At 38.8% G+C, this 13064-nt stretch overlaps 4 protein-coding genes across 5 annotated transcripts; all 4 read right to left on the reverse strand.

The window, feature by feature from the left end:
* Positions 1-1650: 1650 nt before the first annotated feature.
* On the reverse strand, positions 1651-4502 carry LOC8259084 (actin). Of its 2 annotated transcripts, XM_048372170.1 has the most exons (5): positions 4113-4502; positions 3701-3992; positions 3212-3605; positions 2514-3127; positions 1651-2220 (listed from the first exon to the last, which is right to left on the reverse strand). In XM_048372170.1, the coding sequence occupies exons 2-5, from the start codon at positions 3755-3757 to the stop codon at positions 2155-2157; spliced, it is 1131 nt and encodes a 376-aa protein (XP_048228127.1). In that variant the 5' UTR covers positions 3758-3992; positions 4113-4502; the 3' UTR covers positions 1651-2154. The 2 variants fall into 2 exon arrangements, with proteins under 2 accessions (XP_048228127.1, XP_002516248.1); XM_002516202.4 differs by having other exon boundaries at positions 3701-4502.
* Positions 4503-4648: 146 nt separating this feature from the next.
* Positions 4649-7188, reverse strand: LOC8259083 (ubiquinone biosynthesis protein COQ9-B, mitochondrial). Its single transcript, XM_002516201.4, has 6 exons — positions 6520-7188; positions 6217-6324; positions 5749-5910; positions 5487-5658; positions 5037-5110; positions 4649-4956 (listed from the first exon to the last, which is right to left on the reverse strand). The coding sequence occupies exons 1-6, from the start codon at positions 6877-6879 to the stop codon at positions 4876-4878; spliced, it is 957 nt and encodes a 318-aa protein (XP_002516247.1). The 5' UTR covers positions 6880-7188; the 3' UTR covers positions 4649-4875.
* Positions 7189-7499: 311 nt separating this feature from the next.
* LOC8259082 (pollen receptor-like kinase 3) lies at positions 7500-10334 on the reverse strand. The gene is made up of 2 exons (XM_002516200.3): positions 8730-10334; positions 7500-8630 (listed from the first exon to the last, which is right to left on the reverse strand). The coding sequence occupies exons 1-2, from the start codon at positions 10027-10029 to the stop codon at positions 8056-8058; spliced, it is 1875 nt and encodes a 624-aa protein (XP_002516246.1). The 5' UTR covers positions 10030-10334; the 3' UTR covers positions 7500-8055.
* A 143-nt stretch (positions 10335-10477) lies between these two features.
* On the reverse strand, positions 10478-13049 carry LOC8259081 (photosystem I chlorophyll a/b-binding protein 6, chloroplastic). The gene is made up of 5 exons (XM_002516199.4): positions 12667-13049; positions 12369-12539; positions 11890-11927; positions 10975-11489; positions 10478-10864 (listed from the first exon to the last, which is right to left on the reverse strand). The coding sequence occupies exons 1-5, from the start codon at positions 12816-12818 to the stop codon at positions 10847-10849; spliced, it is 894 nt and encodes a 297-aa protein (XP_002516245.1). The 5' UTR covers positions 12819-13049; the 3' UTR covers positions 10478-10846.
* Between the last annotated feature and the right edge of the window lie 15 nt (positions 13050-13064).

Genomic DNA, 13064 nt, shown 5'->3' on the forward strand with positions numbered 1-13064 from the left:
AAATTTGCACACATCACAACAACTAGAATTTAACTTACAATAAAATAGTTTATTCAAGACAGTATCAGATGGATGCCCAAACCGCTAATGCATCAACATGCCTTGATTAACAGGTGGAGTGGCCATGAGGCATTGGCTGGTTGGGTCTTTAAGATAATACAGCCCGTTTTCTAGTCGCCCTTCACCAGTCGTCTTTCCTGTAATTCGGTCCTGAAATTGTACTGTGGATGGTGAGAATATAACATTGTAATTTAAATCACAAGATATCTTACCAACATACAGTAAATTTGATTTAAAATCAGGTAGAAGTAACACATTGTGTATTTTTTTATTAAATAAGTTAGTAGTGCCTTGGCCATAAATGGTAGCCTTATTTCCATTAGTGACCGTCACATGTTGGAAATCAACAATGGGTGCAAAATCTTGCAGATTCATTGGATTTCAAGACATGTGATCAGTGGCTCCGGAATCAATAATCAATTTATTGTTATTTTGACAGATGTTAGCAATTTTCAAGGAAGAGTGTGATACTGAACCTGACCCATCTGACTGTTGTTGAACCAAGGCTTGAATTTGGGACAACAATTGAGTGAGATTCTTGGTGGAGACTGCCGGGTCGGTTTAGCTGAGGTAGATCCGGGTCGAGTCGACTGTCCGAGTCGGGTCACCATATGGCCTTCGAGTTCGGGTCGGGTCGGCTATCCGGGTCGGGTTGACATATAGCTTCCGGACCCCGCATAAGTTGTCTCATTTTCACCCTTTTCATTAGCAGCAGCACCGCCAAACCCAAAAGCTCTTGTCTCCCCGCTTCGCTCCTCCTTTCTCCCATCCCCGATTAGGCTTCAGCTGGGGGTGCAGATGCTAGCAATTGTCACGATGGTGACCCTATTTTTTACAGTGGTCACATCATTCGACATTGCTAGGACCTCCCTTCAGTCGGGCAGATTCGTGGGTAGGGAAGCGTCGAGTGGAGCACGCTCGGTTTTCGGTAGCGTCGAGTGAGAGAAGAACATTCATTAAGCTTCTGCGAGTCTCTTCTCATTAGATGTTGGCTATTATGGCATCAATCTTTGAAAGTTTGATCGACTTGAGGATTTGTGACCTCAAACTCTCGTAGCTTGAGTCCAATCCTCCCAAGTAAGTGTACACTAAATCCTGTTCTACTCTTTTCTGGGTTTCTTTAAGGTCAGTTGTTGGGGGAAGGTAATTTTGTAGTTCTTCTCATCGGGTTAGAACTTCTATTGCCTATTCTGAGCTATTTTTTGTGCCTTGCGTGATTTGTGCTAATTCTTGCTTGAGATTGAAAATATGTGCAAAATTTTATTGGTGCCCGTATAGTCCTTTCATTTTTTTCCAAATGGCCTGTGATGATTCTAGCAGCATACATAGCCTGGATATTTGGGGCTCCATTATGTTGGTTACATTGACATGACCATGTGGTCTGTTGTTTGTCACTCTTCCATCTCTTATGTTTCTTCTTCAGTCGGAGTCTTTGGCATTTCTGGTTTGGGTATGAGTTTAGTTCCTGTGATGAACCCCAGTTTTCTTCTGCCACTGAGACCGATATAAACAGATTTCGACCATTCGAAATAATTTTGATTACTTTTCAGAATTATACTGGTGAACTTGTTGTCACTTTGAGACATGATGTGATTCTACAAAAAAGAAAACTTATGGGGTTGTTTTTTTTTTTATTGAGATTCACAGGTCTGAAACCTGCTTTGTTTATTAAATTCTGAAATTACAATTTGATTGTTCTGGTATTTACATACAAGTATGCAACGGTAGCCTAATCTATACAATGGCTTCCTTGTAATCTATGTCCAACGTCCCTTTCTGTTTTAAGGAAGATTAAAAGTGACCTTTCCCTATTACAGGGAAGGTTGAAATGACTTTTTCCTGTCACAGGGATGGTTGCTCTTTTTTCTAGATGCCTGTGATGAATAACCCTGCATGGTCCGAGGCTTCTTTCTTTTATATCATTTTCTTGTTACTATTTTCAACAACTGTGGTTTAATTGTTAGTATAATGCATAAGAGAGGTCAGCGGGTTATGTCACCCGACTTTCTAGACTTAGACATTCAGATTTTTTTGTTGAATTAAGAAAATATACATCCTATGGTATTGTAAAAGAAAACATGAGAAATTAATCTTTCAGAAGCATTTCATGTGCACAATGGAAGATCCAGATTCCATGTACTCATCCTTAGTTATCCAAATCTGCAACAAAAACCAGCATCAAATGTTAAAGCCTTCAAATCTTGATGAATTAAATTAAGGAACTGCCGCAATCGTTATATTTCAGGAAAATGATCTTGTAGTGTGTGTGTGCGCTCTCGCGAGGCTCATGTCCTTCTCCACCTTATGATCAGAAATTCACGGATCACAAGGTTGAGAGAATGTCACAACGAGCAAGTCCTTTCGTTCATTTAGGAAGTGCAAAATTTCTATAATTTTTGTACAACATCAAAAACTTTGCTTTTCTTTCTCAACTTCGGATAGTCAGAAAGTACCTGCTGAAAGGTGCTTAATGAAGCCAGGATGGAGCCACCAATCCAGACACTATACTTTCTCTCCGGTGGAGCAACCACTCTTACCCTCACGCCAGGAGGTGCCAAAATGCTAACCTCTTTAGACAACCTATCAGCTAGTCCCGGCGTAACAGTGGTTCCACCACTAAGCACTATATTGTTAAACATCTCTCTCCTGATGTCTATGTCACACCTCCTAATTGACCTCGCCACAATCTCATGCACAGCTTCTGTCTCCATTCCTAACCCTCTTGGATCAAACAGGATTTCTGGGCACCTGAACCTTGCAGCTCCTACCGCTATCACTTGCCCATCAGGCAATTCATATTGCTTGTCTAGCTCTGACCTTTTCCTTGCTGTTGCAAGCTCTTTTTCAAAATCCATTGCTATATAGGAAATTCGCTCTTTTATCTCCCTTACAATTTCTTTCTCTGCAGAAGTGGTAAAAATGTAACCCTCTTCTGCTAAAATCCTGGTCAGGTACTCTGTCAGGTCCTTTCCTGCCAAATCAAGCCTATGGACGGCGTGTGGTAGTGCATAACCTTCATAAATTGGAACTATATCTGTCACTCCTTCTCCAGAATCCATAACAATACCTACAAAACACATATATTTGATAAATTCTTTACACGTTCTTCTCATTACATAGTGATAAAAGAGACGCATAGTTACTGTTATACCTGTAGTCCGGCCACTGGCATAAAATGATAACACAGCTTGGATGGCTATATAGGTGGCTGGGATTTCAAAGGCTTCAAACATTATCTCCACCATCTTTTCTCTGTTAATTTTGGGATTTAGTGGAGCTTCTGTTAACAGAACAGGATGCTCTTCTATCGCGACCCTGAGCTCCCTGTCGAACGTATGCTCCCAAATTCCCTCCATTGCTTCCCAATCTCTTATAATTCCATGATGGATAGGATTGCTTAGTTTGAGAATTCCTCTCCTTGCTTCTGCTTCATCGCCAAAGTACATATCCTTCTGTCCAATACCTATCATGGCATGCCTGTTTCGAGGCCGACCTATTACGTTGGTAAATACTACACGTGGAGCATCGTCACCAGCAAAACCAGCCTGCTTTCAACAAAGATTATGCTAAATTAATATTGGAAAAGTTTCGAAGGCAATATTTATTTTTATTTTCTTCCCTTTCTGTATTATTCACTTACCTTTACAGAGCCTGATCCACTGTCACAGACAATTGGCTTAACTTCAAGAAAATCCATTGCCCGAGTTGTTGAAAGTTGGCCCAAAAGATTGAGAAGGAACAATTACAGCTTTCCAGGAGGTTGGAAAAGTGGGTTTCTTAATATTTAGGAAGAGGAGAACGTGGCAAAGTCTTTTAACTTTGAGATATATTTTAGAATCAACCCACTTTCGGTTGCTTTCAGACAATGTCAAAGAATGTCTATATGACCGATATAAAAGGGCAATTGCAGTCGCACATTTCCTTTATCCCATCTGCAAGATAATTTGCCATGAGCAATACGCACTCTATTTCTTACTTTATAGGCCACGGCTAAACTGTGGCGACAGCACAGAATATGCAGCAGAGAAGTGACAATTTAAAAGGATCTGCACCTGCTTTCGTGTTCATCAATAATTACTATAGAGAACTCCGATTATTTCACTTGTAAAAGCAAACCGTAACTCTCCGCTGAATCATTTAAACCGAAGGCTTGAATATTCTGGTATCTTTCAGAAGGGGAAGAAACAGCTATTCGTGCTTTTGAAGTATAAACATCTTATAGGGATAAATTTCTGTTCTGGGTCAGTCCGTTGACTAGTAATCCCAGGAGTTGATTTTCACAAGTACTTCACTTGGGCTTCTGTAGTACTTATCTCCGGTTAATGAAGTATTTGTAATTGGAAGAGAGAGAGAGAGAGAAATAACTCAATTATCAAGAAAGCAAGGAATTTCTTGCCAGAAATAGAAAAAGAATTCTCATTAAACAGCTAGTCAAGTTGGAGAAACTCTACTGTCTGCACCTAATACTAGAAATTTGCAAAACTATCCCGGAGGACGTAAATGATCCATTTTACTATTATTCAACCGCAATGTGCTTCAACCTTAATTTCATCTGTAACTTTCATAAATTAAAGAATAGAACCATCTATATGATAACGAGCCAAGTAATTTGCCAAGTGGTATTATTTTTAGCATTAGTGCAGAGCATTGCAGAACTTTTCGTGACTCGAGTTTCCAAGCCTTAAATAACATTTGCAACACCATGAAGAAAGTATTCCAAAATAAAGGGACCTACTCTCAATTTTGGTCCTTCAGTGACGCAGGAGGGAAATTTTCTAACATGGGACTACAAATGGTAGCCACTGAAACAGAGATTCATCCCTGGAAAACTTTCTTCATAAACCCTTGTACAGAGTTTCCCATACCAGCGCCAACAGCTTCAGCAAAGTACTTCGCCTGCAATATGTTGTTACCAGATTAGGCAAATAAAAATAATTGCTCAACCCAAAACAGGAAGGAATACTGAGTGAGACTACCTCTTGGATTGTCTTCTTGAAATCAAAGGCATCTTTAACTCTATTATCCAAAAATGCCCATGTATCACGAAAATCTGTCAGAAATGCGTTCAGTTAATGATTATTATTATTTATATGCACATATATGATAGAAGTATTCCTCGGTCAAATATTTGCTAATGGCACAAAGATGATGCAGCAGGCCTTTTAAAGAGAACGGAGAGTGAGTGTGTGAGAGAGAACGAGAGAACGAGAGAGAGAGACGAGCTATTCTTCTCTCCTTTTGGCAGCATTGACTTGATAAAATTCTTCAGTTAGGAAACAAATCTAACTCAAAACCCGACAATGTGGAACACAAGTGTAAAGCTAACCACAGAACCCATTATACACCTCTTAGAAATCCCAAAAATATCAATTAAGAAAAGGAAGAAAAAATTATTTTCAGTTACTCAGAGAAACAGATAAACAAACCTGGGGAACTATCAGTCAGCATATAAACCTCAGTTGTTGAGTATATTCCTCCCAATACAGTGCGCTTCACATACCAATCGATATCAGAGCCCTCAGCACCAGCAGCATGCCAGATCTCATCCAGCAGCATTGCCCGCTGCTTAAAACTTGTTGGAAGATTTGATGGATGTGCCTATGAATAATGCCATAAAACATGGGCTGAGAAATTTGCGTCCTCAAACGTAAGGTAACAATTTAATCAAGGTTTAAAAAGTAGTAGTACTTGGATGCTCAGTGCTTGGGGCCATTTGGATATGTAGGGAGCTTGCATTTCTAGACGAATCCTGACAAGCTTCGCGACACGCTCACTAGGTACCAAGTTTTGCAACTCTTCTCCAGAGTCTACTCTATTGATAAGCTTTTGAAAACAGTCATCCATGAAAAACTGACAAAAAAGAAAAACAATCTATTACTACCACACCCTAAATACATAGAGAAGAAAGCAAGCAGTCAAATACTGAACCATCATAACCGACCATAACTTAACAGAAACTCAATTTCTCACGCACATATACATTGCTTACAATGACAAATGACCAGAGGGTACAGCTTTTCTTTCTTCTCCAGAGCATATGACAAAGAGTCACTCATTTTTTCTAAACTAGTGAAATTAATAGATGCACAATGTTTGTAGGCAAGCAGATATACTCTATTGCATTGTGAAGTACATGTACAAGAGAGAAAACTATACCTCAACTAAGGCGGCTTCCTTTCGAGGGAAAGAACCAACAATTGCAGGTGAAACACCAGCATCTCTTGCTCCAGCAATCATAGCTTCTTCACTCCAACCAAACCTTAACTGCGACAACAGCAACAACCCATTCAAAAATCCTAATTGTTAAAAAATCATCTCATAAAGCACATCATCAAGAACAAAAGTTCAATCTTTTCATTTATCATTTAATTTAAATTTTTGAAAAGAATAACTATGACCAAGAAAAGAATAACAAAGAAAACAAAACCCAGAAATGGAATTTTAGAAGCATGTGCATACCACGTGCCGAAGAGAAGCCTCAAGTACACGCACTTGCTCGTCTTGATAATCAACTCTAGGTCTCCGATTTTCACGGTGGTAGTGATGGTCATGACGTGTATCCTCCGAAGCCGTTGATGATGTTGACGATGATGCACTCAAATCTGGTTGATTAGGAGCGGGGTCAACATTCAGGCTACGGTTTTGGTTTTGATTTTGATAATTAGGATTTCGATTAGAGGATGATTGAGGATTATCTACCGAGGTGAAAAATCGATTGCCAGTACCGATCGTCTGGAGGTTAATGAATCTGTGACGAGTGTTGATATACTTACCGGTGGTTACACCGAAGAGAAGCCGCCTCGCCGCCGTTCTATACATATTTTGTTCTTAATCAATCAGAAAGAAGAGCTTACCAGTGAAGAAGATTTTAAAACAGTTTCTAAGGTTCCACGTGGCTGTAGCTGTTGATGTCCACGTTTCCATTTAACTGCCACGAATTACTTTGACCTAGCAATTCCCCCGTTCGCTTCGCCTTTGGGATGTCGCTTTTTCAGAGATCTCTTTCTTTTTCCCCTCTTTTCTTTACTAATTAGAAGCAGGGGGAAGGAGTGTCGATTAAAAACTTTCCTCACATTGAGATTTGCATCCACCTCCATTCTACATTAATTTATCCATTGTTCCTATGAAAAACCTCATTCATTTTACATTATTTCCTTAATATAAATAAATGTAAGAAACGCAATCCTACCAATATTGCAGTTTATGTCGTTTGATGTCAATTTGTTCTATAAAATTTGCAGAAACTTTAACGCAATACTTCAGGAAAGGATTGTTATTGTTCATATTGTTGTTAATTTTCAGCTGCCAAGTTTCTAAAAACTGTTCTGTTATTGATTATAACAATATTGGTTGCCCCTTTTTAATTGACTCCTTACCTTTTTTTCATTTGCAGCAGTGACAGATTCTCTTATTCAGTTCTTGTAATATGAATTATAAACTTGTCATTACAAGAAGTAAAAGCAGGTGAAATTTTAAAAAATGAATGTATATTAACACAATAGGAAAAAGAAAACTGCCTTGAAAGAAAAAAAAAATTCTAAACAAAAAAAAAAAGCATTAACCATTATGGTGGAGACTAATAATTTCCCCTCCTAACCATCAATTTCCCAGTCAATCTGTATGAAGAGGTACTGTGTGCGAGTGTGTTTTAATGTACATTTTGTGAGATGCTGTTGACCTCAGCCATAACCCAACAACTTGTCTTACAAACTCCAGTGATGTAGCTTCAAATTAATTACATTGCCTTCCTTCATCTTTCAAGAAAATGCATATCGTGACCACTGTCCTGCAAATTCTTGGACAAGCAAAACATTGATCGTTCTATATCTATACTGATAATTGTTTTTTTTTTTTTTTCTGAATTCAATCTTTCTCCTCGACTTGTGCTGTTTGATTATAAATAAGGACATGGACTTGGATGATGAAAACCTCTCTCTTAGAGTCTTTCCTAGCAAAAGCAACTTGTATTAACCTATAGAATGTATAAATCAATTCTCAAACCTTTATTTCCTCTATCCTCCTAATTGCTTCACTCATGTCTAACCGTTGTGTTGCATCAGTTTCGGCACAAGCTGCACCAATTCGAAGCATTTGCACCATCTGATGAATTGAATTTGTATTGCTCGTGTTTGCTATTTCAGGATCAATCAATTCCTGCTCTCTCCCTTCAGAGCTTGCTTGGAGGACCCATTGCACAACATCTGTCCCTCCTTTGCCGTTGCTAAGATACTGAGAAGGGAATTTCCCAGTAATGATTTCAAGAATGATGATTCCAAAACAATAGACATCAGATTTGGGAGAAACCTGATGAGTAGTTATGTATTCAGGTGATTTATAAGCAAACATTGCTTGTGCAGAATGGTTGGAATTGGTTAGTGGATCAAGGGCGTAGTCACCAAGAAGTGGTTCATAGTTTTCATCTAAAAGAACATTGCTAGACTTGAGATTTCCATGTGGAAGGTTATATGTTGAATAATCTGAATGTAGAAAACCCAATCCATTTGCAATTCCTTTGATGATCTTTAGACGGATTGGCCAATTGAGTTCAGCATGACACATTCCACGATCACCTGATAGAACAACAAGAAATTGCACATTTATTGGGTAGGGTAATTAAGGTTCAAGAACAGAACAGTAGAATTGGAAACCTTAATATTTCTTGACCATACCATGCAAGACGTACAACAAGCTGCCTTTAGGTATGTATTCTGATACCAAAAGCTTTTCCTCCTTCCTGAAATGGTATGCCAATGGAGTCAAAATGTTTTTGTGTCTAATTCTTCCAAACCGCCTCATTTCAGCATCAAATGAATCTCTCCCCAGTACGTTCATCTCTCTCATTCTCTTTACTACCACTGATAATCCGCTTGTCATCATGGCCTTATACGCAGACCCCAAGCCGCCACTCCCAAGCACTTCTGCTGCTGCCTTCATTAAATCAGGCAACCCAAAACTACCCTTTTCATCATTAACCATGATCAGATCAGTCATACCATTTCCATTGTTGTGCTGGGATGCCCTTCGAGACCCAGGACCTTTTCGACTATTCTCTAATGGAGGCTTCTTGCTCGAACCATTTCCACGCACGGATAGCACCAGCTCATCAAGGTTCTCTTTTTCTGAGAAGCTAAATTCATCCTTGTCACTCTTGTTTGAAGAACAGAGGGTACAAGATATCAAAAGTGTTATCAATAACAATACGACCACCCCAACCATGGTGTTGGTATTATCACCAGCAGGAGGGTGGGATTCAGGTTGACCTGGTAATGATGGAAGACTTGAAGAGCACTCAGTGGCAAGTGGTTTTCCGCAGAGGCCAGTATTTCCTGCAAAGGAAGAGGCACTAAATGCAGAGAGGCTCTGCGGAATTTCTCCTTCAAGTAGGTTTTGCGAAAGGTCCAGGGAGTTAAGCTTGGATTGTTTCAATGGTGGAATTTTTCCAGAAAATTGATTCCCTTCAAGGTGCAATTCTTTGAGAAGTGATAGTTGCATAAGCGAGTCAGGTATTTTACCTGTAAATTTATTTTCAGAGAGCCAAACTTTTTTCAAAGATGACATAGGGGTGAAGAAATCGTTTGCAATTTCACCAGAAAATTCATTGTGGGTTAACAAGAGTGATTTCAATGCTCCAAGTTTATTGAACTCAGGGATTGGACCTGAAAATGAATTGTTAACAAAACTGATAGTTCTAAGGCCAGGGAGCTGTTGTAATGCTTCGATATCAATCGTTCCTGAAAGACCTAAGTCTGATAGATGGAGGCCTGTAATTATACCACCAAAGCAAATGACACCTACCCATCGTCGAACACAAGGATTGGAGCCTGAAACCCAATCATCTAAGACACCAGCATGATTTAAAGATTTCTTCAGTTTGAGAAGAGACTCATTTTCTGATAAAGAAAATGAGAGGTTGCACCATAAAGAAAGTGTGAGGAGGAAGAGGAGAACAAGAAGGCGAACAACGGTCATCTCCAAGCCGGAAATGGGTGGTAGCTCCGGGTAGAAACGAGCCGCTGCCGGAGAAATTTTTGTTGTTCTCCAAGTTCTTTTTATTATTTTTCCTTCTTTTTTGGGATAGGTTTCTTTCTTTTTGTTAATTTTGGATTAAGAGGGAGTTTCATGTTGGTATGCGTGTGTCTAGCTTTGAGAGAGATGGAATTAGTGATGGAGCTGGCAAGTTTACCTCAGATTCTAAGAATAGAATTGGAACAGAGACAATTTTTATGAGAATGTGAGGGATAAGGGGAGAGGTATATGCAGCTACTGTTGACCCTGTCAATATTAGGTCTTTAGTAATAGTAACCTCTAATTATAAGGTGTTTAAGCCATCTCAATATCTCTAAACTAAGCATATATGTATATATATCTGCCCTAGATCATCCACATTTTGGTTTCCCTGTAGTAAGAACTCTCAGACTGTTGTTCAACTTCAAATAAAAAAAAAAATAGTATTTCGGGGCTCCTGACAGAATAAGCTAGATACATCGTATGATCAATACATTACTCAACAGATCAAAGATGTATTTTGAGTGATATAATTGATAATCAGTAATTGGACCTGACCTGTCAATTAATCGGCTCATTCTATAGGTAGACATTGCCAAGATGAAACTCTGAGAATTATCCGAAAAATAAGTTCAGAACATATGTCTAACAGGGCTTCCTACTCTTGTTTTGCAAGTTATCATCCACTCATAACCAAGAAAATCAGTCAATATGTACACAGGCCCTGGCTATCTGTTTGGAACTTTCTTGCAATACCAGTCCTCTGAGCATGCCCTCGCCATCATTGAGATGTGAAAGCCTACAATAAAAAAAATTTAAAGAAATGAATATATGTCATTCAAGTAATTCTGCAATAATGAAGCAAATTAAAAAATTGATACTTGAGTACAAATGATGTAGAGAATTTACAGAGAATATATTGCAATGACCAGGATCTGCAATGTGAGCCATCAGGTTTTCAATAGGGCCTTCGCCAGTATAAACGGCCTGAAAGCAGAAGCCAACAAACGCTAGCATAGCAAGACGCCCATTCTTAATCTCCTTAGTCCTTAACACCATTACGGGCTCTGGAGAACCTCTACCCCACATCAAGGGATCAAACCATAACCCACCCGGGTAGCCAACATCTGGCTTTGGTTTAGTTTTGTTTGGTAATGTAGGCTCTATGTCAACACACCCTGGCTTAATCATATCTGCCCATCTTCTTCCCTCAACCCAACCCATCAAGACTAACTGCACTATAAACAAGGTTGTTGGATCTGCAAAATATTCCCTAGCACCAGCATCAAACCAATTATAATTCTCTATGAAGCCTAGGCTTTCAAGCCATTCTGGAATGAGAATTCCTGCCACTGCAAGCATTGCCCACCTGCTGTGCATTAGTTCGGCTTGTGCAAACCATTTCAGCAATTCTGGATCAGACCCTGAATCACATGAGATATATTAGGGACAGGGCTAAGTAATTTGTGTTCTTGTATCCAACTTAAGGAAGAAGAAAATTTAAGAATCTAAAATCATCATAATAAAAATAATATTCTTTGCAAGTATCTTATGCAACTAAGTTGCAAATCTTAAATTCAGCTAAATTATATTAGCCAATTTACATGATTATATCAGATATAACAGCAGTAGCCCATTCTATCCAACTACTTTCTGGTAAATTACATACAAGGGGCAGTTAATATAAACTTATCAAGTGGAACATGATTAACAAAGTTCTATAAGACTTGACAAAAGAAACTTAAGCTCTCTAGAAACAGCTTCAATTAATATAGATTAGCGAGTGATAAATATTTGGTTAAATCATTTTAAAGAAAGGCATACCTAATCCAAGAGGGTCGAAGCCAAAATCTCCAGGAAGACTACAAAATTAACATGAAGAAGTCAGTCATATTTCGAATCAGCTAAAATTAATCGAACACTGTTTTAAGAGTAATCATATTCTCATCCACATAGGATTCGCTGTGTACTTTGAAGCACACACATTTCTAGAATCCACTTCCAACAATAGCATATTCATGCCTGTATATGTAGCTATTACAATTAACTAAAGTTGAGAGATACGTGTGGGGTTGCATGACCATTACATTTTTCGAAAGCATCTGCTTAATTGGAATTACATAGTGAATTAAACTAGCTAACGATATTATAGACGGATCTATCTTTAACCACATTATTTTCCAAGGAATAGATGCAAAAATTAAGAGAGTTTCCCAAAAAAATTAAAGGCAAAACCCCATTTTGTGATTACCAAGTCAAATGCATTTCAAGAGTAGATTGACCTTTGTATAGCAATAAAATACCTTCCATCAAGCCATTCAGGAGGTGAACTGCCAGGGAACCACAGTGGTCTATCTGGAGGAAGTGGTTCACAGACAGTTGAAACCCCACCTTTAGTTGCATTCAGCTTCACTTTAGCTTTCCCTACTTGGCATGTTCCAATTTTCCTTATAAAAGCTTTTTGAGGTATTTCCCTGTTTGCATTAAAATGAAGTGTTAAAATCAACGAATGAAAGAAATATTATAGAACATAAATGCATTCCGTGCAAGAACCAATAAAAGAGAGTGAGAGAGAGAAGGAAGAGCAGAGAGAGTTAGGACCTGGTACTGGATAGAAGGCTTGACAATGAAGAAGAGGCAATGGTTAGAGCCATGAATGACCAATCCAAAAGTACTTTGTGCAGTTTGGTGGCTGTTACGTCTGTTAATTTAAGGGGCTTCCTTCTGGGCTTATCCACTCGAAGTATATACATGGATGACTGTTCTGCTTGGTACCCGAAGAAAAGGAACCAATCGTACTTTGACACATGTAAAGGATAGAGAATGAGAATTTGGGGTTACGCTTTTCTTGCCTTTGGTGGCTTTGTCCCAACTGCCTGAGATCTCAAAATTTGATCTTTATTCTTTGCAAGAAGAGCTTAGCCTATTGCTAACTGGAGTGCAATGAATCACTGAACTGTCCTTAGATTTACATATTAGCAAGACCGCATTCACAGTAA

Source organism: Ricinus communis, chromosome 3, assembly GCF_019578655.1.
Source record: "Ricinus communis isolate WT05 ecotype wild-type chromosome 3, ASM1957865v1, whole genome shotgun sequence".
NCBI lineage: Eukaryota > Viridiplantae > Streptophyta > Magnoliopsida > Malpighiales > Euphorbiaceae > Ricinus > Ricinus communis.

Coding starts and splice junctions, on each gene's coding strand:
- LOC8259081 (XM_002516199.4), bottom strand. CDS start 12,818: ATGTATATACTTCGAGTGGATAAGCCCAGAAGGAAGCCCCTTAAATTA. Junction 12,540..12,666: donor AGCCTTCTATCCAGTACCAG/GTCCTAACTCTC, acceptor TAATGCAAACAG/GGAAATACCTCAAAAAGCTT. Junction 11,928..12,368: donor CCTGAATGGCTTGATGGAAG/GTATTTTATTGC, acceptor TTAATTTTGTAG/TCTTCCTGGAGATTTTGGCT.
- LOC8259083 (XM_002516201.4), bottom strand. CDS start 6,879: ATGTATAGAACGGCGGCGAGGCGGCTTCTCTTCGGTGTAACCACCGGT. Junction 5,659..5,748: donor CCCAAGCACTGAGCATCCAA/GTACTACTACTT, acceptor CATTATTCATAG/GCACATCCATCAAATCTTCC. Junction 4,957..5,036: donor TCAAGAAGACAATCCAAGAG/GTAGTCTCACTC, acceptor AACATATTGCAG/GCGAAGTACTTTGCTGAAGC.
- LOC8259082 (XM_002516200.3), bottom strand. CDS start 10,029: ATGACCGTTGTTCGCCTTCTTGTTCTCCTCTTCCTCCTCACACTTTCT. Junction 8,631..8,729: donor CTTGTTGTACGTCTTGCATG/GTATGGTCAAGA, acceptor TTGTTCTATCAG/GTGATCGTGGAATGTGTCAT.
- LOC8259084 (XM_048372170.1), bottom strand. CDS start 3,757: ATGGATTTTCTTGAAGTTAAGCCAATTGTCTGTGACAGTGGATCAGGC. Junction 3,606..3,700: donor GTGGATCAGGCTCTGTAAAG/GTAAGTGAATAA, acceptor TGTTGAAAGCAG/GCTGGTTTTGCTGGTGACGA. Junction 3,128..3,211: donor TGCCAGTGGCCGGACTACAG/GTATAACAGTAA, acceptor TGTGTTTTGTAG/GTATTGTTATGGATTCTGGA.